Source organism: Nelumbo nucifera, chromosome 2, assembly GCF_055504915.1.
Source record: "Nelumbo nucifera cultivar China Antique chromosome 2, China Antique-T2T, whole genome shotgun sequence".
Classification (NCBI taxonomy): Eukaryota; Viridiplantae; Streptophyta; class Magnoliopsida; order Proteales; family Nelumbonaceae; genus Nelumbo; species Nelumbo nucifera.
Window position 1 is genome coordinate 5,642,894 of NC_142650.1, and position 24,960 is coordinate 5,667,853.

The following is a 24,960-nucleotide window of genomic DNA, read 5'->3' on the forward strand; positions in this document are numbered from 1 at the left end:
AGCAAATATTCCCGTTTTCATCCCTTAATACTCCTCCAATACCAGCAGCACCAGGGTTGCCTGAAGCACTTCTGTCAAAACTTAGAGTCCGAGTTTCTTCCCTTCTGAGGAATGGACCCCTGTAGGTGGGTGGGGAGGGAGGGGAGGAGAACAGGAAATTGCCAGCATTCCTATTAAGGCTGTTTACAGAGGTTCCTTTGAACTTATCTGAGCTGGAAGCCCACAGATTACAGAGGTAGTTGATGTGAGAAATCAGATCACTCTTTGATTTAACCTTATTCTCAAACAAACGACTATTCCTTTCTTCCCAAACTCCCCAAAGTACAGCATGCAGTACTATTTGCCAATACACCTTACCTCTCTTACTCGATCCTTTTCCTTGCCACTGATGGAGTAAGTCCTGGAGGTGATTTGGAGCAACCCAGCTGTACCCAGCTAGTTCTTAAAAGTAATTCCAAATGTACCTGGTTTCCTGGCAGTGGATGAAAAGATGATTAGTTGACTCCCCTTCTCAAAGGCAGAGGATGCAGGCATGAGGGGAGGTATAAAGTCTGCCATGATTCTTCTTTTTCAGCAACTCACAGGTGTTTATCTGATGCAGACAGGCCTCCCATACGAAGAAAGAGCTTGCAGCTTTTTTACCTGTGTATTAATTTCACCTATCATTTAATAAATTTTTTATTTATTCTGCTGACCAAAAAAAGAAAAAAATGGCAAATTTTGGAGATAGTGCAAACCATGGTACTAGTAAACCCTAAAGTGCAGGTTCTTTGAGATTCTCCAGTAAATTTGTAGTGACAAATGCCTTATTAGTTGCATTATAGATGAATAGAACGGAAGATATCTAAATATGGTGTTATGGTTGTGACTTGCTTTCTAGAGGGTACTTACATAATCTATGGTATATTTCAATATGTTTTTGAAATTTAATTGAACAGAGTATGAGATCACAACATGGTTTTGCAATAATAGTTCACCTGCTTAGTAGATACATTTAGAAATTGGAAGATTGTTGTATCAATATGCTGTTTTGCATAATTGTTAGCTATATTTCACATCATTTAATTTGCATGGATTCTGATAGAGTAGGTGACTATTGGTTGTATTTTTTTTTACTATATCACTCTTAACTAGTTGGTGAGGTTCTGCAATATTTTCCTTTTTCATAGAGAAACAACTCATGTGCAGGTCATATGGTTGAAGGTCGAACTATGCAGGTTGCTAGAGGAGAAAAGATCTGCTATCCTCCGGTTGGTTTTTTTATGTCATTTCCATATATGATTCTTCTCTAGATGGCACTTGATATTTCTAGTATGGTTTATTTCACTGAAAACAAGAACCATTCATAGGCTTGAAAAACACATTTAAGCTTGATCTGATGCTAAGGCTCTTGAAAATCTTGCCATGAGCTGTACTTTAGTACTGAGTATCCTCTGATAGTTGTGTAGCATTACTGGAAGAGAGTCTAGAACCTAGCACCTACTCTGCTGGCCCAAACTAGCAAATGTTATCAGACCTAATTGCATGAAAACCTTTATAATTGATCCCTCCCCCCCACACACAAAGAAAAGGGAAGTAAAATAAAGTAACTTTCAAGTTTAAAATCAGGGGGGAAACTTAATCTTCATTTGGTTTCTCATGTTTCTAGCTTCATTCTTTTCCCATCCATGTTAGATCTTCAATACAGTTAACTGCCAAAACAAGGTTTTTTCTTGAAGCTTATGGGATATGGGCTCACTTCTTGAAGTCTTTTATCTGGCAATCTGCAGCGCTGAGAATGTGGAGAGGCTAATGTCTTCTTGAGCAGTGGGTAGTTTTAATGTGAATGGCAACATACTGTGGAACTTACTGTTCCATGTGAAAAGAAAGAAATAGCAGAATCTTTAATCAGAAGTGTGTTTTGGTGGGATCAATCATTAGCAAAATTAGAATGCCATTATTCTCTGGTTAAGGGCTCTTAAAGAGTTCTCCGGGATGTAGCAGGGTCAGTTTAGAGACCAATGGTAGCACACCATTTTTTATTAATTGCTGGTTGTGTATGTGGAGTGCCATACTTGCATGTTATTTCCAGTTTGGTCTTGCTGATTTTCAAGTATTCTTCCTCCCCTTTTGATAACTAATGGAAATTTCTTTACCAGTTATCAAAAAGCATAATCATGGGCCTTCAGTCACACCTTTCTTCAATCTGTGCATTGTCAAAGGGAGAACTATGAAGTTTCTCCAGTAAACCTGAAATCATCTGGTAGCAACTGAGCTCTCATATTTTTATTTTCATTATTTGCAAAAACCATGGAAAGCTGAGTGTGGAGTTTTCTAGCAATGTATATTTAACTTGCCAGAGAAGCTTTATCACCTGTTTATATTAACCCATGCTTCTTTGTCTTGGTTTTCTTATCATGCCATAATGTGATGAGTTTGAAACAGAAACTTGGAACTGCACTTCATTCTTTGTCTTGATCATTGTTGGTAATTTGTAGGTTTTCTTGCACCAAATTTAAGATATAAGAGTTAACTGGCTATTGCAAATACCATTAAGGGAGAGCCAACCCATTAGAAACAAATATCAAAGTTTCAACTTGGTATTACTATGTTCTCCTCTCAAATGGTATTCCAGCATCAAGCATTGAATTTCCATGTTATTTCTGTTTTTTTTGTCAGAGCTGAAGAGCTGGAAACCGCACTCATGGAGATGGTCAAGCAGGATAATCGTCGGCAATTGAGTGCAAGGGTACATCTGAATCACAATAGACTATCTGCTTGTTGTGCCAGTTGTCATGTTAAATATGAAAGAAACATATGCTTTTGTAGGACTGTTTATGGTTTGGTTCAAATCAGTTTCACTCAATTTTTCCAAGTGAAGTAGCCAACCGAAACTAACAATAGAAAGAACCAAATTTGAAAGTGAATGTTGATTGACAGTCAGATTAATCAGTTTGGGTTCCTTTACATTTGTTTTGAATTTGGCCCAATGTTCTGGTTTGGGCTTCACATTTTTCTGGGTTTTAAATTTAACCAATCAAGGTTTATATATGTATCAATGAACAGCCCATCTAACAATGGTTGGGTTTATGTTTTATTACCTTTATTTGCTTGGTAGTTGGTACAAAGTTTACAAATGCAATAACAAAACAGAAAATTACACCACTAATTTTTCTTTTGGATATAGATAGGTTGTAATGGGAAAATCAGATTCATGTAGTTGGGTATGGCTTTGTTGAGTTGAGTTGTTGATAAAAAAACTATGTAGAGTGTTTTGTTTAATTTATTTTATTTGGTGGGGTGGGGGACGTATCTGTTAAAAAAATCATTCAGAAACATTTTAGAATGGGGAGTGAAGGAGGTGTGTGTGGGTGGAAGAAGAATGCCAAATTCACAAGGAGAGGTTAAGCTATCATTCTACTCCTAAGGCGCGAGTCATAACCAGAATACAAGAGGTGTAAGCCTCTTGATAAAAAAAATACAGTAAATATCCCATAAAATATGAATATTTATGAGAAATTAGAAATTTTCATATTTACAATTTCTAATAATAAAATCATCACAATTAAATGTAGAAATTAAGTATCATCATCATAATTATACAAGTTCATCAGACATTAATATATCACTTGCAAAGAGTGCAACCATTTTGTGTGAATAGAAATGCCAAAGGTTAGGACCGTAGCCAATCAACCCCTCCCAAGACCCCAAATAGCTGGGACGAACACTTGGTAATGGCCTTCTCTAATAGTTTTCTTGTCAACTTTTCTTCTGTATATCTTCTATTAAGAATTTAAATTTCACTCTTTAGTTCGTGCTTATTTGCGTGTTTGTATGTGTGGAAGGGGACAGTTTTCTCTACTTTGCAAACGAATGTCAGTTGTCTTGCTTATAAAATCTTTGAAATTTTCTTTTCTCATACAGGTGGAGCAGCTGGAGCAAGAGGTAGCAGAGCTACGGCAGGCCTTATCAGATAAACAGGAACAAGAGCGTGCCATGCTTCAGGTTTCATTTCTTCTGAGTTTTATCCTTCATCTATTTGGTGAAGGTGGTTCTTAGTTACATGAAACACAAGCAAAGTGAACCCAAGATCCTGAGCATTGTTTGTCCCTCTTATTTTTATCTTTTTTAATGCCCACCTCTTGTTTGTTGAGATTGAACGACAAAGCTTGCTAACTGTTCCCTTCTGTTGTTTCTTTTGAAATTTCCTCATGGTTTCCTGGCTTCTCGAAAGATGAAAACCTCTTATGATGATGGATTTGCTCTGAGATGTCTGCCTAAAATACTTCCAAGAAAAAATGCAGTTCCTAGTTTTTAATACTTGTTTCCTTGTCTGCCAACTTTTTGATATTCTTTTATGTTATTGTTCCTTGTTCTGGCTAGTTCTATCAGAGACATGGGATTAAATCCTGCCTCCACCAGGGATTGGGTGGTTTCAGTTGGGGGAGGGCTGCCCCAATTCTGTAACCCATTTGCATAGCAAAAATATGTTATGTTTCTTTGTTCTGCACTAAAATTCGCCAGAAAAATGTACTTATATCATGATAATCTACAATCTGATCCAATATTACTATAGGTCCTAATGCGGGTGGAGCAAGAGCAAAAGGTAACAGAGGATGCTCGTAGATTAGCGGAACGAGATGCAGCTGCTCAGAGATATGCTACCAACGTGCTTCAGGTTCTTTCTTGTTTCTAATATATGAGCTCATTTTAGATAAGGAGATTCATTTCTCACTTGAAATAATTCACTTGGGGAAGTATCTAAATTTAGTAGGACATGGAGAGATTCTCTTTATTTCAAGGGTTTGGATTTTATAATAGCATTCAGTCCCCTGGGATCCATCTCAAAACAGTGCTTTTATCTCCCAAAGAAGTTTCTATTTTAATCAATAATAGCTTCCAAGTGCTTTTCTCAAAACCGTTGCTCCATCCAATGTCTTCAGTAGACCTTTTTAATTGTTAACTACTATGTGGAGGGAGACTCAAAGCTGGTAATCAATTGGTCACAGATGTGGCTCTTCAACAATGAAAAGAAATGAATCAAGTGGCTAACCAGAGACCTCCATTCTCTAATAAAATCCTATTATAAAAAAACCATAGTCATGGAACTAAGAATTGGACGGGTTAAGAGAGATGCAAAATCTGTAGGTGATGCATTAGCTAAAACAAGGGGTGGGGAGAGATTCTTTGTTCTGGGCAGAGAAGTAAATGCTTTTGGGGTGGGATGGGGAGGGATAAGATATTTTATCTCTCACAATCTTTGTTCTGTACCTCCTTTACTCCTTGTATTTTAGCTTCTACTTCTTGCATATTCTAATGAAATCTTAAAGTTATTGATCAAAAGAAAAAAAAGGTTCATCTGGGTGACGGGACTGATGTTGAATGGGAAAGAGAAGTCCTACTAGGGTGTTCATGGTAGGCAGGAAATAATTTAGATATGACATATATATGGAAGGGGTAGATCTCCTACCACTCTTAGGGTCTCTTGCATATCATTGTATTTTCCTCTTTTAAAAAGACTTTGAGTTAGTTATCAAAAAAAAAAAAAAAAGAAAGAAAGAGAAGAAAGAAGATGCTGCACCTGCAGGGGACAGACTTGGAGCAAGCTCCCGTAACCGCAATTTACTAAATTAGGTTTTATTCATTAAACTGGCACTAAAATTTCAATTGCAATGACTATTTAGAGACTCTCTTTAGGCTTGGATCTTCCATCACAGATTCCAATTTCAACTAGGACTGTCCATAAAAAAATTTCTAATTGCTTTGAAACTAAGACAAGCACATGGGTATTCATAAAAAAAAAGACAAACGCATGGGTAATCCATGGGGTTTTGAAATTCCTAAAAGAACTTAAATACCCATTACTGATCCTAAATATTTAAAACCCAGCATATGCTGACACCCTATCACTAAAATGATCATAACTCTCTCAAAACACGTTAGATTTACAAAATCTCGGGAGTCCAGATCTGCTGCACATTTGAGAAAAGTTACCTTTTAATATCTCATTTTTATATAAATTAACAATTGTTACTAATAACGATTTTAAAAGTTCTGAAAACTCAAAAGTTTTTTCTTTTTTTTTTTTTGATAATTTTCTGAAAACCCAAGTTTCTCCAAACTACTTTGACCCTTCAAGATTATTAACCCTATTCCTAAGACACCAACAGGCTAGAAAATAACTTCCAAGTGATTCAAATTATTCAGAATGGGTATCATTCAAAAATTATGAAATTGCTACCGGTGCAAAAAATTGGTAGAAATTTGGATTCCTTTTTACATGGTTTCTTTCTCTTTTTCCATATTTGTATCCGCTTTTGTGCAATATGCCTTGCCAATAGGCTTTATGTATGCTCAAGCTATGCTATTTTCCCCATCAAATACAAATTGTCCTAACCCAGAGGGTTTATTTTCCCAAAGATCTACCATTAAAACCTTAAGGGTCCTACTGGAAGTATCATTTTAGTCCATTGTTTATCCAAGAGAAATTCCTAGCCGGGGGGGGGGGTGAAGGATTGGAAAAGTGTCTAATCAGATCTTGTTGAAATTGATACCGCTATGTTCTTTTTAGATTGAACCCCAAGAAGAAAACGCAAATATAACTTTCTAATGAATGATAGAAGGAGCAAATTGATTTTGGTGCACCCATAGTTTCATCGTCAAGAAATTCTAGCACTGTAAAATGATGGTTTTGTATTTCCTATCAGAGCATAAATGGGAAATTAATACTAAAACATGAAATTGGGGGCATTCGCCCACGATGCGCAAGTGGTTTTCAGCCTTTACACTTATGGCATTGAAATCTATCCATCTATCATTTCTTCTTGGCTGAAGGCGTATGGAGGCCATGGCCATTACCCAATGTTGGTCCCAGCTATTTGGGTCTTGGGAGGGGTGAACTGGATGTGCTCCTAACCTTTCTCTCTCTCTCTCTCTCTTTTTGAACAGTGGCTTCTCTGAGACTAGAACCTATGTTCAACATGATAAACCTAAAAAGGATCAAGGAAATACAGTCAAGGGTCTTGGCATTGCAGGTACATATTAAGAGAAATAAACAGTTTAGCAAGGGAGTTAGGGATAGGAGCAAAGTTGGGTACCAAGAACAGCTAGCACTCTTTCTGACTCAGTCATAAAACAAGGAGTAACTATGAAACCAGTGTTTTGGGGTGTGTAACTAATGGGGAATGTAAAGGGATTAGGTAGTGAAGACTTGGCCTAACAAAAGGCAAATTTTTTAGAATAACCAATAAAATTACACTATTAACAATAAAAAAAAGTATAGGACTAGAAATGAGCCCATTTGTGGGAATCTGGGAGTAACCTTGATTGGTGATAAAATGAGGGTAAGTAAGCTAAGATGGTCATGGTGGTATGCATATTAGAAAACATACTATACCAATAAAAAGTGATCTGCTGCAAGTTGAAGGATACAGAGGAGCTTAGGGCATGCAATAACTAGGCTAGTAATTTAACAATGTATATCACCCTTCATAGTGTGAAATCACAAAATGGAATCATGTATCCAACTCCATTTAACTGGGACAAGTCTTTATTGAAGTGAGTTAAGCTATTCATTGCATAGCCCTGTCACAGAAAGAAATACATGGATTTTTTTTATTAAGCATTCAAACAGAACAGTTTCTTATGCTTAATTATCTTGTATGTGTGATCGGTATCATAAAAGGGGTAACCAATCAGTTGGTGTTTATCAAAATTCATGGTGCTTTTTGATTGTTTCAAGCCTTTCTAGTATCATGTTTTTCTGGCAGCATAGATTTTCCCATATATATGTATATAAGCAAAGCATACCTCTCCATGGTTTGTGAGAGCTAGCTTCTTATAACTTCAATTAATTCTGTGCCTGTCCTACCCTCTAGATGCAGTATATCAAGATATCAGGTCCTTATATTTTTCCTTTCCATTTTATGTATGTTTTACCTTTCTTATCAGAACCAGATGTATGCAGGAAAAATATGAAGAAGCTATGGCTTCACTTGCACAAATGGAAAAGAGGGCTGTTATGGCTGAAACCATGCTGGAGGCGACCTTGCAATATCAATCTGGCCAAGCTAAAGCACAACCTTCTCCACGGTACATATACTAATCAGGAGGCCATCAGTACCATATGTTAGTTTTTTTTCCCTTTAGTATTGTTGCCTCTTCTGAGGGTTGTTCGTATTGCAGTTCTGTGCATTCAGATTCTTCACCAGTACGTATTAATCAGGAGACCACACAGGACTTGCCCCCGAGAAAAATCAGTTTGCTTTCAAGGCCATTTGGTCTTGGTTGGCGTGACAAGAACAAGGTAAGCTTTTTTGGATGACTGACATGGTAGCCCTTGGTCACCATTTATCACAGATGCAGTTGCATCTAAGAATTGTTCACCCCTCCACACACAAAAAAAAAAAAAACAAAACAAAACTATGCAAACACATATTTGCTCCAATAAAGTTCACATAAAACCTGCAATGATGCTTTGCATTACTTATCAACCAAAAAGGGAATCTCTTTACAATAATCAAAAGCCTTTCCCGTTAACCACCCAAATTTAGACTAACTTCTTTGGTATGAACAGAAAGATCATTGCAGTGGTTAAATCTTTTCGGGTGGAGGCAAACATTCTTTCATGGTAAGGGGTAAGGGCCGTAAGGCTGCAATGGTGGGCCTTGGCACAAAGGTTGGGTTGCTCCATTGTGACCTAGGTGACCAGGGTTCAAATCTTGGAAACAGCCTCTGTATGTGCTCGCATTGGCGGGAGCCTGGTGTACTGGGCTGCCCTTATCTTAAATGCAATCATGTAACTGCTATAAGTCAATGATTTTGGGTTGGGTTCAAATCTTAGAAACAGCCTCTCTGTATGTGCTAAGGTTGTGTGCATCTGTCCCTCCCCAGACCCCACATTGGCGGGAGCCTGGTGTACTGGGCTGCCCTTATCTTGCATGCAATCATGTAACTGCTGGGTGGTGTTGGTGTTGCTTGGGGACTCAACTAGGTTAGATTTTTGAGTTGTGGCTTAAACCCATTGCAAAATATGTACTGCATGGATTCATCAAAAAAAAAAATATGTACTGCATGGCAACCTAACCTTCAGGTTTGTCTTATTTTTGTTTAGACCTAGACCTATCTTCCACCCATAAATAATGAGGATCTAACCACTCTGGGAATAATGAGGATGAAAAAACTTTGGGATCTAACCACTCATTTTTACTGGGCATTCTCTCTGGACAAATCATTTATCATATTTATCACATTGGAGTTTGATGTATTTGGCAAGCATCTTTCTCAACCTGGAATTAAAATGTTGGGAGAGGAAGCTAGGGAACTAGCCATGAAATTGAATGCTATTTTTGCATTGAACTACATACAGATACCATTTGTATGGCAGATGCATTAGCAAGACGAAAGGTAAATAGATAACAATTATATTGGAAACTTACATATGACAGCACTTCCTTGTAATCACCAAGGGTTCTTTGTTGTGGTGAAGGTAGTTGGTGCTACCTTAAATGGGGTGCTTGGCACAATTACTGTAAATCTGTAATTAATTTTTAAATTATAATAAAATTCTATCAGCTATGCCACATCTCATGCATAGATTTTTGGCACATGCTTTCATCATTAGATATTTGTCTTTGCCATTTGAATTTGACAGGGGAAACCAAATACTGCTGATGAGCCCAGTGAAAACTCCAACGATCAAGTGCACAGCTCATTGCAGAAAGAGATGAATGGCCATCAAGAAGAGGAAAAAATAGCAGAGAATTAATGGAGCATTCTGAATTCTGTATGAATGCCCCCCAGAAGAGATATGCTTATGTCAGTGATTGTACAAGAAAAATCATTTTTCCCGTGAGCCTACCTGTATAAAGGGTGCTGCTGCTGTTTTGGGCATGGAAGGTATTAATTTATTCTGTATCAATGTCAAGTTGAAAATCTGCATAGATATAGTCTTGTTTGTAATTCATTAGACAAAATCAATATAAAGAACATGGCCGTTCATTATTATTTGTTGTTAAGTAGTTAATAATACTAGGTGAGGAAATGAAGAAACATGAAATTTATCCATGGATGACTTTTTCGGTGTTCTATACTTAATTTCTTGGACCTATTTTAGAAAAGACTTCCAAAATGGTGGTGATACTTCTGTACTTGTTGTGTACTAATAACAGTCGTTCCTAAATTGAAAATAAGCCCTCCTCTTTCATCCAAGTTTTTGACTGTTGACGTGGGATTGTGTGTCTACGCGTTTGTGCATCACATTTAATTAAATGCTTGGTTGGCTGATGTTTTAATAATTAACCACTGGGATTCACTCCCATCCAAGGTGCTGGGATTATAGGGGAATGGAGTTGAACTTTGGTAGATGCCGAGGAAAACTTCAGTCGTTTTAGTAAGTGTTGATTAGGTAACTATTTGAATAGTCCAATAGCTTTGGAAAGGATCTTAATGGTTCGGTTGTTGACAATATATGACATAATGGTTGCGAGTGCTGCTGGTGGTATATTGGGTCCTCTTTCCAGCGAATTCTATTTAGGCGATGATTAGTTGCACGTAAAACAAGGGAAATGAATTCATTTTCGTAATTTTCCTGGGTTACAATAATTTGAAAAACAAGGCCAACGGCATTTAAATCAAGAAGATTAACTCAACAGATTCTTCTGAAAGTGACTAATGGAAAACTGCAACGAACGTCTTTTTCCTACCCCTCTGGTCATTAATCAAACGTTTCTATTGGATACACCCATTTCTCAGGACGTGAGATCAACATGTAATTAGTTACAGGTAAGGCAAGCTATCCAACTCTTTGGATCATTTCGTATTTGGGGTTAAACACATCATCCTAAGCACAATTGACATTTGGTAAAATACAATAATAGGCCAAAAGAACGTTTCCGGTTTCCACCTGTCGTGATGGGTGTCAAAGTGAGAGAAGGTCACCTCTCACTTGTGATTTGTGAAGCCTGATTTGTGTCAAAGATAAGAAAAGGCCTAATAAATATTCCAACAGAACGTTTCTGTTGTTCTGGGAAGTTTTCCTTGTAACAACGCCTGATTTGAGTTCCTTCTGTTTCAATTTTCAAATAAACAATCACTTCACTAGTGTCCTGTAGGTAGGAGATCCAGATTGTAAAACTAGACCCTTGGTATAAGTTCAAAATATTGAAATGTCCAATACGCTAGTAGAGAGGTCGGTTTAAGGTCCATCCACCCCCTGAACTGGTGAAAACCCCGATACACCCTCTGTAGGGGCAGGATCGATACTTTGAACCTTGCCTTGTCAGATTTTAGATCACTACTCGGCTTCATAATGATTTGACAAAATCAACGTTCTATCCGATAGACTTGAAGAACAGTATGTGATATGTTACCCCTCACGCAGCACAGAAGGCAAGGAATCTGTCCTGCAGGAATAAATATCAAGCGACAATGCTGATGGGAACCATGTACGGTAACTCAAATGTAATATAAAATAATACAAGGATACAAGCACCCAAGCTCGCATGTACATCAAAAGGGTGAAAAATGGGAGGGTGGAGCGCAACTTTCATGTCGAACACAAACATGGGGACTGGAGGTATACACCTGTTATCTTAAATGATACAAAATTTGATAAGCAGGTACGTATGTGCAGCCAAGAAGAGCTTACCACTAAGGTCTGACCCTTGTGATCAATGATCACAATTAAAAAAACAAAAATCATTCTCATCACGAGATAAATCATCAGATCAAACGCTTCCAAAGCAGTAATGCATGGCTAGTTGACTGGGCAGGAGGGTTGACAGCAGTCCAATCTTGTGTTCGAAGAATTTTCTTTCACCCACTTTTATGGATTGTTTCAGAATTTTCTCATCACGAGATGAACAAGAATTTTCTTTCACCCACTCCGGTTTGGTCTCTTTCAGATTCACTACCACCATTGATCCTCTTATCACTATCCTTTTTGGTTCGAGGGGGAGTGGGGGGTAGCATTCGGGAGATTTGGAGTGGCTGGCTTTCGGGATCATATTTTTGTGAAGCAAGGTAACTCAGAGCTGTGACAACATCTGCTATCAGGGGCCGCATGGTGGGCTGTTCCTGAACACACATTGCAGCAACAGCAAGCGCTTGGTACAAGCCTCGTACAGGATATTGACCCTGAAGCATTGGATCTGCCATCTGTGCGAACTTTCTCCGGTCTTTGAACAATGGCCTTGCCTGCAATCAAACAGAGGAAATGGGTGGGTGTTCTCAAAGAACTGTATTAGCCATCATTTTAAAAAATGTTTCATCTTTGCAAGGAATATTCTTGTAAAATCAGCCAACCAAGCTTGTTTGAGACCACGAAACAACCAAAATTTCTCAGTCTTTTCATTTCAGATGAGCATGTCAGCAATGGGATATAACCAGTTTCTTCCATGACCCAACTCTTGTCGATGTTTGCAAGTACAATGTGTGCATGTGTGTGTGGGGGAGAGAGAGATTACTCGGAGCAGGACAATTGGTAATTGTTAAGTAGTGCTGCCTAATGTTTATTTTGTACCTTATTCTATTTATATTCATGCCTGATATAGGATGTTATTATAGTTTTATATTAACTCAAATGGGGTAGTTTAGGAACTGTTTTATTACAAAACAGGGTTGAAGTTTGTAACTTCCTTTTTTTAGTTTTGAGTTGCTAAGCTGATTCGGAGAGCAGAAGTTTTCCCCCCAATGCATGTCTTCTCTAACTTGCGGACATCTCTCTCTCTCTCTCTCTCCCCCCCCCCCCTCTTTTCTGAGCACCAAATACAGTATTTGTAAAATAACAATAAATGGTAATTTCTTGCCCCCATGAGCTGGCTACATGTCATGCATGCAAACAAACTCGGCATGAGATGGTGCTTAAATCTAAAATTGGCATGATTAATTCTAACCATCCGAATTATGCATTATTTTTTGGACCATCTGAGAGTACTGTGAAGGTTCTACAACTTTATCCACCAGTGCCATCCGAATGTCTCAAATTGATTCTTGGTCAGAATGATGGGTGCATTCCAATCTCTAGACATGGGATGTCATGCATGGGCTGGCCATAACCATCTTCATGGTGTAAATGTCATGTTTGGTGGAAATATTGATTATCCAAATATAGGAAAGAAGTTGGAGATGTAAGGTAATATTGTAAAAATTCTAGACGTGGTGGAAATAAGTACATATGTACAATGATGTCTTATGAAATGATAAAAGAAGCAATAGATACACATGTTAGATTGTTATCTTGTTCCAAACCATCAAGTAAGTGGTACATTGGGTGAACACAATAGGAATTTTTAATGATTTCTTAACTGATGACGCCACATCAAAAAAAGTAGCAATGGGTGGCCAACTCTTATACTACTAGGGCTGTGGTAATTTCCCAATAAGAACCTCCTCGGCTCCTCCAAACTTAATCAAGTTAAACTTTGATAGCTGGAGCAGGGGTAATGCGGGCCCATCAAGGATAGGATGTCTTTAGGGATCACAATGGAGACATCACAGCCTTATTTTCTGGTCCAATAGACCATGTAACTCAAATTGAGCAATTGCTAGCAATACTTAAAAGAACTAAATTATACAAACCTGACGATTGAGTAAAATGGTGGTGGGATGGATTCAGAATATGAGGGGAAAAAAAGGCCCCTTGGCAGTAATAGGAACGTGAAAGAGGCAGAATTATTTCATCAACTTGGGATTTTAAGTCTCAAATGGACTAGCAGATGCCTTGACAAAACATGGGATGGGAAAAGTAAAGTCTACTTTGGGGAATTGGGGGGGGGGGGGGAGTTGATGTATACAGATTTGAGAAAATAATTATTTTAAAAACTTTTTGCCAGTTACTCATAAAAAAAAAGACTAGGAGGTTAATAGACAAAATAATATGCTATGAAGTTTTCCTGTGAACTTGGACCCCTCCACCTGGTGGATTATTGAAATTAAACTTTGATGGGTGTAGTAGGGGAAATCCGGGACAATCGGGGATTGGGGGTGTTTTTAGGGATGAAAATGGGGTCATTTCTGCCATTTTCTCAGGCCCAATTGGAGTGGGTGACTCAGATTTGAGATCTTTGCAGTTATGAAAGGAGTCCGGAAAGCTAAGGAGTTGAACATCAGGAAACTCATAATTGAAGGGGATTCAGAGGTGGTGATAGGGTGGCTGATTAAAGATCACAATGGCTTATGGAAGTACAACAATGAGAGGAGGAAATTCAAGTGGCTGGTGTGGGAGATGGAAGTTAAGACATGTTGGGTTAAAAGATCGGCTAATTCCCTAGCTGACGGTTTGGCTAAACAAGGGGCAGAAAGGGATTCACTGTTTTGGGCTATGCTGTAACTTTAGTGTTTTTTTTTTCCTTTTCTTGAGGTTCTTTGTTGCTCTTGGAAGATAAGTGTGTTTGTCTTCCTCTTGTAAATCTTCTATTGATGATTTAATGAAAGTGTTATTGATAAAAAAAATAATAATAATAAAGTTCATCTCACAGAAATTGTAAATGATTCTAACAGATCAATCAAATAATTAGTTACAGAAACAAAAGCCAAGACTTACTGCTACATCAAACAAAAATTTCAACCAAGCTCAATGTGGATTTCATTTCCATTAGGTGGGCAACAATACTGTTACCCCACATATCTACAACTTTGTTTTCAACTCACCATGTTATAATACTATCTCATATATTCCAGATGGTGCCAGTTGTTTTCATTGGAGAGTAAAATGATTCCAGTAATATTTCATGTTGATACCCATGGAAATGGAAATATGTAGACAATGGACATTTTAAACTATGACCTTTTTAATAGCATTGCTGCAAGCCCAATTCTTTTCTTAGAATCCTTAGTTAACATGTGTTGGGCTTCCAAGGATCTATTATCAATTTCCCTTTGAATACAAGACAAATTTACAGTTTTTGCAATGACTACATTCTCCAAATGGCAAAAATCTTGGATGGCTTCACAATATGGAACTAAGCATTTCCATCTAATAATATGTAAGTAGCTTTGATGCTATATGCCTAATTGACGATGAAGTTTCTTTCACCTTTCAAGTTGGCAACTGCATTATGTTTTGTATCTATTAGAGGGCATAATTACCTTGTCTTGAGTCTCTTGACAATTCAACATAATATCAACAGCACATTAATTCATCACATGCTTAGTTTTATGGCCTTAAAGTACCTCTTATGCACTGCTTTTGCTCTTACAAAAGAAATCGGTTTTATTTTTGGTAATGGAAAGGGAAAATGTTTATAATATAATAATTTAAATAGGAAAAATATGTACAAGAGACCTCAGATTTGACAGATATCTCCTACAAATCTGAACATATATTGCATGATGCAGAGAGAAGAATATATGTAGTATAAAGTTTCTATGCAGTAGGGTGGATACCCCACAACAACAATAGCCACATTTTAGGAATTAAAGCCCAGCCTGTTGGCAAGGCAACAATAAACATTGCTGAGGCATGGACTGCCAAAAATTATTCAACACAAATCAGAATATATGGGGATTCTAAATTACTATTGATACTTTGATAGTATAAGAAAAATTATTGAACCCTCATGGAGCACTACAAGCATTGTTTGAAATTGTTGCAATGTAAAACAGGAAGCTAGGATGGAGATTCCATACATTGAGATTCATAGAGAAGCAAATCAAGCTGTGGACTGGTTGGCGATTTAGGACATTGGGGAGTTTTGGAGGAGATAAACGATATTAAAAGTATATAAAAGCTCAATTATATTTCTGTAATGGATTTCTGAGGCCGTGCTACACCCAACTTTGTGTAACACCTTGCTTTTATCACCAAGAAGAAGTTTCTAACCAATAAAATATGGTAATAAAAGTACAATGCATGCAAAGGTATTCATTACTCCATTATAAAAAAAAAGGGCAGCCTAGTGCACAAGGATCCTGCCAATGCATGGTCTGGGGAGGGATAGATGCATGCCGCCTTACCCCTGCACATACAGAGAGGCTGTTTCCAAGATTTGAACCCTGGTCACCGAGGTCACAATGGAGCAATCCAACAGTTGCGCCAAGGCCCACCCTCTATTCATTACTCAATTATATACACCACAAAACATGAAGAGAAATGAAGTTTGTTTGCAATGCAATTTCATTTGTACTGGTACAAATGCATGGGGATGTAAATAAAGATAATGCTAACTCTGGTTAACTTTTTCTTTAGGTTTTACTTTGCCTCGCATTTTATTTTACTTCTTCACTACAAACAACAAAACAAAGTATAATCTAAAACAAAAGTAAGCCAGAATTTGCACGCCCATACTTTTTTCACCAATGCTGATGAAATTGCACTCCAAGCAAAAAAGGCATTAAGAAATTAAAAACAAAGTTATTTGAAAGAGAGAACATTTTAGGGGGAAAAAGGTAAGAACAAATGGAATCTATATAAAAAGGCAAGATCTTCATGGCATGAAAATACAACATGCACACAATAACCCAAACTGATGCCCATAACAATCCTGTTCCTATAGAAGCAGGGCCCTAACCTGATTAACCTAGCTGCTACATTGACATCCCTAAAACAACCAATACAAGGTGGAGTAAAAGGGTTGATGTGGACTGGGGGTTGAATACATGAATGATCCATATTTACTTGATGATGGTTCATATCATCCTTCCATGCATTGAAGTAGGATATGTAGGGAACCCCCACTACTTGACCCAATTATGAAATAAAGTAAGAATAGTTGAAACTTTTATAAGACGAAATCTTCATGGAATGACAATACAAACAGCATGCACAATATACCACAAACTCACACCCATGACAAACCTGTTCCTATAGGGGCACAGCGGTTACCTGATTAACCCACTTACCCCATTGACATCCCTAAGAAAATAAGACAAGGTGGGACGAAAGAGTTGATGTGGACTGGGAATTGAATACATGACTAATCCATATTTAATAGATGATGAGGTTCAGATTATCCCCATCATCCTTTCATGTATCAAATTAGGACATATAGGTAACATCCCTATTTTGACCCAAATAGGAGAACTTTTTTCTTACATAAATAGATAATGAATTGAAATTTCGGTGAAGTATTTGAAATTCTGAAAAAAAAAAAAAAAGAAACTAGCTTGACCTGAAAGGAATGCCAAAATTTTGCAGAATTGGAAACCTTATCATTCCTTCACCTCTCAATAAACCTTAAACAAGTTCTGACAAAACTCACAAACAGAAAATAAACCATGCTAACATAATAAACCTAATCATCCAAAATGGGTCCTTTATGGCCATCTCCTTTTAGACCTCATCTTGCAGTTCCAATTAGAAAAAATAATTTAATCACATTGCTAAGCATGTACCCTTATGCTTATAGAAGATCTAAGCAACCATAGAAATGGTTTGTGCTCATGGTTTGGTCCCAACATGCAAGTTGGGTTGCCAGCTTTGAAGAACTTTGACCACATCAGACTCCGGTTGAGCTTGGACCCATTCAAAACTTAAGAAATTCACTACCTAGCCCTAGATACAAAGATGAATAACCTCAAAATGGATCTCAACACAAAAGAAAGTAAAAGAAGAGAGGAAGATAGGGATCTCTTACCCATGCAACAAGGTTCTGCTCCCCAGCTGCTTTTGAATTGTCAATTGCTTTCCTGCCGGTGATGATTTCTAAAAGCACTACTCCAAAACTATATACGTCTGATTTTAGTGTCAACTGACCTGTCATTGCATACTCAGGAGCACAATATCCATATGTTCCCATCACCCTAGTGGATACATGGGTCTTATCTCCCACAGGGCCCAATTTAGCCAAGCCAAAATCTGATAATTTGGGATAATACCCCTCACCAAGCAAAATGTTTGAGCATTTCAAATCGCGGTAGATAACAGGGGGGTTTGCCTTATCATGCAAATATTCCAATCCCTTTGCAGCACCAGCGGCTATTTTCATTCTAGTGTTCCAGTCAAGTCGTTTCTTATCAGGCGGAAGATCTGAACAAACAAGCACATGAGACCAATTGCCATGTCCTAATGTAGAAATAGCATGGAATTGAGAAAACAAGTAGAAAAAAAAAAACTGAGTGAAAAATTGGTAATCTATACCATGTAGATGATCTTCTAGAGATCCCAATGGCATGTACTCATAAACCAAAAGCCTCTGATCTCCATCAGCACAGTATCCAATTAGATTAACCAGGTTACGATGGTGAAGTAGACTCAACATCAATACTTCAACAAGAAATTCCCTGTTTCCTTGCAACCCATTTCGATCTAGTTGTTTGATGGCCACAATCTACATCAACAAATAGTGAAATTTCAAGTATCAGGACAAGCCCAAAAATTAGGCTCAAAACTTCAAATTTCAGCATCTGAATTGGCATAATCCTTTATTGCTGTCACCTCAATGTGAATATATGCTCTCAATTTAATTTTCTATACTTCATTATAACAGGTAAAGTTTGATGAATTAGACCAACCTGATTGGTACTCTCCAGCCGCCCTTTATAAACTCGACCAAAGCCTCCCTCCCCCAAAAAACAATCTGCCCTGAAATTCTTTGTCGCAGCTGCCAATTCACGAAATGTAAATGTCTGTGCTGCTATGTGATCTGATCCTCCATCCTTGGGCCCCTCTTTCTTCTCATCCAATGGGGGACTAATCTGCAATTTCTCTGGAAAGAAGAAAAAAAAAAGATTCATAATTAACATCATTATAAGACCAACAAAGAAGATGACATGATGTACATAAAGCATTTTGATTCTCGCACCATAGGCAACTAGAACACTGACATTACCAAACAACAAGAAAATACAAAAGACAACATGAACATTCAAGAAGGATTTGGATTAGAAAATCTACACACAGAGTACCGAGTATTGCTTCTATTACCGCAATCCTGTCCTACAACATTTAAAACACCTGAAATAGATTCAGCGCTTAGTAAAACACTAATAAATTCCAAGAAGGAAAACTAATTTGGAGTAAATAAGATGGTGGTTCCTTCAGTTATTGGACTCCATAGCTGATCAAAAGAAAAATTAATCCCAGACCCATCTCGCTCATATAAGTTCATTTTTTTTGTTTATCCTCCACTTGACAAAGAAGGAGGAGGCACATTTAGCTTCAATAGAAGCCGTATTATCTACAAACCAATCAAGGGAAGGAGGAGGAACAGATAGTTAATCCTATCACCAGGATGAATAAACCAAATGATTGCGGGTAACACCTATGGTTTAAGAGGCCTAAGTAGATAAAAATAAAATAGTTTGAAGACAATTAAACAAAGAAGACTAAAAAAACAGAACAAGGGATGAGTGAATACCCATCACCAGAAGTCAATCCAGATCAATCTAACTGAGAAAACACGCAATTTTCCAAATTTAATTGACAAACGCATAGTGGGTTTCCCCGCCAGAATCATAATAACACGACGACTAACCAGAACGATCTACGTGCGGGATAATCGTAGACAGCTAAAAACCAAATAAAATAAAATAAAAACAGAGATGGAGGCAAACATGGAAAAACGTATCCAAGTTGAAGAAGCCAATGGTTCTACTTAACGAAACCCCATATCTCAAAAGATTCAATACAGTAATTCAAAACCCTAAATGGGTTCAGATAAGACGATCCAAATAACCATTGTGACCACAACAAACACAGCGGAGAAAGAGAAAATGGCTAATACAAAAGATTGAAACAAAAAAAGGTGGAGCGATTCTACCATTGATAAATAAAATAAGGAAATGACTGCCTGATTGAATTGCATGATTCTAGTTTGTTTCTATTCCTTTCCGATAAATCTTTTCTCAAATACCTGGATTGGATTCGATCCGATCAATGGGCTTCTTCTTTTTAGCCTTATTCGGATTTCCAGAGCAGGGAAACCAGCCCATGTTTCCCTCTCCTCTGACCTGCGCCCTGCAGAGTGTGAGTGAGCGACAGAGAACCAACAGAGGCAAACCAAACACGAATTGAGAGGGAGGGAGCCACTTTTATATTTATCTCCGAATTTTCGTATTTACTTAATTTCGTTCATTTTATATTTATATTATACAATATAAAATGTATTTTATTATACGTATTTTTTATTTTTATTCTACGACCATCGCGTTTTCCAAAAATAGGAGCCATTTTTCGGTCCAAACTCGAATCAAAACGCGTCTCAGCCCTGATCAAGGGGTTTTGTCTTTGCGGAGGAAGGCTTTTCTAGACGCGTCTTCCGTTACCTAGACGATCATCGTCTTTTAGGCTTGTGGATGAGTGACGTGGCTAATTCGGGCCGTCCATACAGCGTCGGAAAAAGTCAACTCTGTTTTTATTTTTAGGTCATTCACTAAAACATTCTTATGGTTATACCTATTTACTAAAACCTATCCTATTATTTAAGCATTTAACTAAAAAACCCTTATAGCCTCCAACTTTAGAAGGAATACAAATGCAAATATATAGAATACAAAACCTTATATTTTACATTATTTTGTATGTATTTACACGGTATATATTTGCATTTATAGTCCTTCCAGCCTTAATAATCAGCCTTCTGTTAATAATTTTTTCTATTATTATCCCCTTGAAATGGTCAGTGGAAAAATGCTTAAGAGCATAATCCATGGTTTATTTTTAAAAGTATCTATAACACTTTATATCAAGCTTTTATAAAGAAAACTTTCAATGCGGCTTTATGTTTCAAATAGGTGCCATTTTCTATGCTCCACGCTTTTTTTAAATAATAATAATAATAATAGAAATAGATTTAGAGTGTAGATAATACATCATAACTAAAAAGAATAAGCTTGCATCAATTAGTTGATGTGGTAAATTTACCCACGGCATGGAATAGAATTATAATTTTTATTTTCTTTAGATTAAATTTGTTCAGATGTACATTAGGATTAAAATCATCATTTTTTCACTTATGTCTAAGGACAGTCAATTAAGTAAATCGATTGTAAATTATATACAGTGTTTTAGTAAAATACAAACTATAAGGTAAGTTTTAATAAATACATGAATTATAGGGGTATTTTAGTAAATGACCCGTTTAGACAGCGACCTTATAAAAATCGATTGTAAAGTTTTTTTTTTCTTTTTTTTTTTTTTTGCTAGATGTATAGTGGGTCAAACATTGCCATATAAGATTTTGCTAGAGTGCTCAACTACCACATATAAGATTTTTTTTTTTGGTAACAAGAGTCAAGTCCTATGAGAGAGAAGCGGCATTCCCTAAGGCTCAGTTTGGAAGAAGTACAAATACAAAATTGTAGAGTGCAAAACCTTACATTTTCTATTATTTTATATGTATTTATATTATACATATTTGCATTTGCACTCCTTCCAAACTGATCCTAAGCAACTCGACTACCACATATAAGATGTTGTGAACTCTAAGTACACTAAGCAACTCGACTAGGAAATTCATTAAAGGATTATCATGTTATTTGTGGAATTAATTTGGTTGTTTGGGAAAAACAATCTACCATATTTGGAAGAGATCTCTTTGTACGATATCATCTCATTCAGTTTCTTGTTTGTTTGTTTTTCCGGTTACTAAGACAGTGATAAATTGTAACCAATTAAGAATTAATTGGTATCATAAAAGTGATAATCAATCAGGTGGTATTTATCAAAATTCACAATGTAGTTTTGATCATGATTTTTAAAACCGAACCGGTTATCGGTTAGAACAGTTCGAACGATTAATCAGTCGGTTCAACGATTTACTGACCAAATTCAATGGTTTTGAGGGAAAAAACAATTTTGGAGGAAAACAGAACCGGTCAAGTGACCGGTTCCCGGTTTTTCCGGTCCGGTCCGATCCGATTTTGAAAACATTGGTTTTGATTGATCAAAGCCCTTCCTGTATCATATGCTTTTGGCAGCATAGATTTTCTCTAGTTGTAAAGGGAGGTGACTTTTTCCCTTTCTTTTTTTTTCAAAATCTTCTAAACAGCCAATATGCTTTCTTCATTGGCTTTAAATATTATTAATTTTAATGGCGCATTTGGAGGAATAAGTATCTAAATGTATTCGGATTCAGTTTTTACAAAACCATCCTCACACTGTCCTCACAGCCCCTTTGAAGCTGTGTATTAGGAGTGTCTCCCCACAAATAAAAACATACAAGTCCGGAGACGTTCCTAGTGCACGACTTCAAAAGGTTGAGAGGACAATGTGAGGATGGCTTTGTGAAAACTGAATCCGAATACATCTAATTACTTGCTCCCTCCAAATGCGCCATTAAAATTATACAATTACAAGGAATGCCAAATGCAACCTAGAAGTAAAAACACCATACAATTATACAACCATAGAATGTGCGCAATCTTCTCATCTGAAGGATTTCTCTCTGACCAAGCGCAGAGCCGTTGCAGGTCATACTGGGCCTGGTCGGCTCGTCCAAAAAAGCTTTAGGCCCAATTTTCGATTTAGACTGAGCTTCTCTTTGCTAGAGAGGCAAGGCTCATAAATCATATACCGATTAGTAATCGGTTTTAATACGGTTAGTGAGTGAGATACACGGTAACAGTGTACAAGTATATCACATTATCTTTGCGCTAGCTCAACAAATTAGGCTTAGATCAACGAACATTTGAATGATTCAAGTATATAATCATCTATTTAGACTCATTTGATTTCTCTTGTAATATACATTAATCCAACCCTGGAAACCAGGTCTCCACTACAAACAGTCAGAGACTTTTACCACAGGTTAGCTTGCACCTTCAAATACAATTCTCTTCTACCAAATTCATTTTGTTACAATGCAGAAAAATGGTTAAGTTTAAATCAATATGCTTGTTATGAACCATCGAAACACTTGTTTATTTTTATTTTTTTTATTTTGATAATTAGATAGTGGATGTACATCATGTACTAAATATTAATAACACACATTAGGTGACTTTCAAAACTAATACACATTGTATTATATGCATGATACATTGTACTTTTACCTTATATATTACTTTATATTAGTCTCAACTCGGTGTAAACCAAGCTTCGAGTCGAGTTTGAGCCTGATACATAGGCTCGTTTGCTAATCGAGCCAAGTTTGAGCTGCCTAGTAAAGATCGGCTCGTGAGACTCGCGAGCCTAGTATAATAAATAAATAATTTTTATTAATATACATACATACATGTACATATATACATATAAATATATAGATATATATAAAATAAATAATTTTCATTATATATAATAATATTTTTATTTTTTATGTATAATAGTAAGCCATTTTTATATGTATATTTTTATTTTATATATATAATAAATAATTCTTATAATTCTTATTTTGTTGTATGTAAAATAAAAAATACTTTTATATGTATAATTTTTATATTTTAGAAAAAAATGGCTTGTAGTCGAGCTCAAGCTGGGCTGAGCTCGAACTTGCAAGCTTTGAATCGAGTTGAGCTTGAGCTCAAGTCTCTAGCTCGAATCAAGCTCAAGCTCGAGCCTAAGACTATTTCAGTGAGCTGAGCTCAAATAGCCAAATATTTGGCTCGGCTCGGCTCGAATCCACCCCTAATGAAAAGTCAAGTTTAGAGGACAAATTTTTAATAAGATCTTTTACTAAAACACTCCCATAGTTTCATGGAATTATTAAAACCTACCTATGGTTTGCATTTTTACTAAAACATCTCCTATAGTTTGCAACTGATTTATTTAATTGACCCTCTGCTAATAACCATTTATATTGTCATTTGGGAATGGTCATGTGACCAGCTAAACTTATTGGAAAATATTTAAGGGCATAGGCCCATGGTTGTTTATTTTGAAAGCATCCCTAGCACTTCATATTAAGCTTTTGAAAAGAAATAGTCTTTGGTTTATCTACCAAACAATGTTTAGTTTTAGCAGAATGAAGAAAAGGAGAGAATGGTGGCATCCATGTCTGCAATAGGGTATACTCCTTCAAACAAAGAACAAAACTAATTGAATGGAGTGGTTGTTTGCATTTTACCAAGGGCAAGAATGACATTTCCACTTCTATTTCCTTTTGATTAAATTTGTTCACCTGAACATCTCAATCAAAACCATCATTTTCCACTTCTCTAATGGAAGGCCAATTAAGTAAACAGATTGCAAGTATAGGAGGTGTTTTAGTAAAACCTAACCTATAGGAAAATTGGGTTTGGTGCTCACAAAATTGTTCTCACACTATTCTCACAGCCCTTTTCCACTGTACATTGGGAACATCTTCCCATGAATAAAAATATACAAGTATGGAGATGCTCCCAATGCATGGCTGAAAATGGCTGTGAGAACGGTGTGAGCATAATTTTGTGAGGATTGAATCTGCCCTTACCTATAGGATATGTTTAAAAAAAATCCATGAGACTATAAAGGTATTATAATAAATGACACTTTTCAATAAATATAGAATACACACAATGAGAGAATTTTTATCTAAAACTCCCCATCACCTTTTCAGATTCTCGTTAATCTCAACCTAAACTTTCAGATAAATCTTGAGACCATTAAAAGACAAGTGAATCTGGATCTCCTGCCCAAACAAACTCTGCCTACGTCTACTCATACAACATTATAGCTACACATGGAGAATATCTCATCCTCCTACATAAAATATTATATAGGGGGAAATGTTCCCAATTCACGGGGATAGTGTATTGTGAGTAGACTTTGGACAGAATTCTCGAGATCCGGAGTCAAGACAAGTAATCTCTACAGGATTACCGTAATCCCCCTTTTGTTAATCTCTGTCCTCTTTTAACTAAAATACCCATAATTATTCGCTTGATCTGGAGGTGAAAGGCCAAACATTAAAGCCTATTTTGTTTAATAAACAAATGAAAAGATAAAGTGCTGACGTCATGAAATGAGTGAAGAACATAAAATCAGGGAAAGAAATGAACAGGGATTTTTTTTTTTATCATAGAAAAATTAGTTAATAGGTAGTCTGGTTTGTCAGAGTTGATTTTTTTCATCAAGTAAATATCAATGGTGGCATGTGAACTACTTCTGTTATAATCACCAATGATGAC

General features: G+C 36.7%; 2 protein-coding genes across 6 annotated transcripts in view; one reads left to right on the forward strand and one right to left on the reverse strand.

The window, feature by feature from the left end:
* LOC104594714 (Ypt/Rab-GAP domain of gyp1p superfamily protein) overlaps positions 1 to 10,097 on the forward strand; it is a 28,640-nt gene extending 18,543 nt beyond the window's left edge. For 4 of the 5 annotated variants that reach the window (XM_010255144.3, XM_010255145.3, XM_010255147.3 and 1 more), the window contains 7 exons: positions 1,189 to 1,250; positions 2,659 to 2,728; positions 3,904 to 3,984; positions 4,556 to 4,657; positions 7,946 to 8,070; positions 8,164 to 8,284; positions 9,632 to 10,097. In XM_010255144.3, coding sequence (XP_010253446.1) covers positions 1,189 to 1,250; positions 2,659 to 2,728; positions 3,904 to 3,984; positions 4,556 to 4,657; positions 7,946 to 8,070; positions 8,164 to 8,284; positions 9,632 to 9,745 — 675 coding nt within the window. In that variant the 3' untranslated portion in view covers positions 9,746 to 10,097. Of the gene's footprint in view, positions 1 to 1,188; positions 1,251 to 2,658; positions 2,729 to 3,903; positions 3,985 to 4,555; positions 4,658 to 7,935; positions 8,071 to 8,163; positions 8,285 to 9,631 lie in introns of those variants that run through there. The other variant, XR_016082250.1, reaches the window with a different exon arrangement.
* A 1,327-nt stretch (positions 10,098 to 11,424) lies between these two features.
* LOC104594715 (putative serine/threonine-protein kinase PBL7) lies at positions 11,425 to 19,967 on the reverse strand. Its single transcript, XM_010255149.3, has 5 exons — positions 19,770 to 19,967; positions 18,430 to 18,623; positions 18,056 to 18,245; positions 17,553 to 17,944; positions 11,425 to 12,174 (listed from the first exon to the last, which is right to left on the reverse strand). The coding sequence occupies exons 1-5, from the start codon at positions 19,846 to 19,848 to the stop codon at positions 11,830 to 11,832; spliced, it is 1,200 nt and encodes a 399-aa protein (XP_010253451.1). The 5' UTR covers positions 19,849 to 19,967; the 3' UTR covers positions 11,425 to 11,829.
* Positions 19,968 to 24,960: the final 4,993 nt, after the last annotated feature.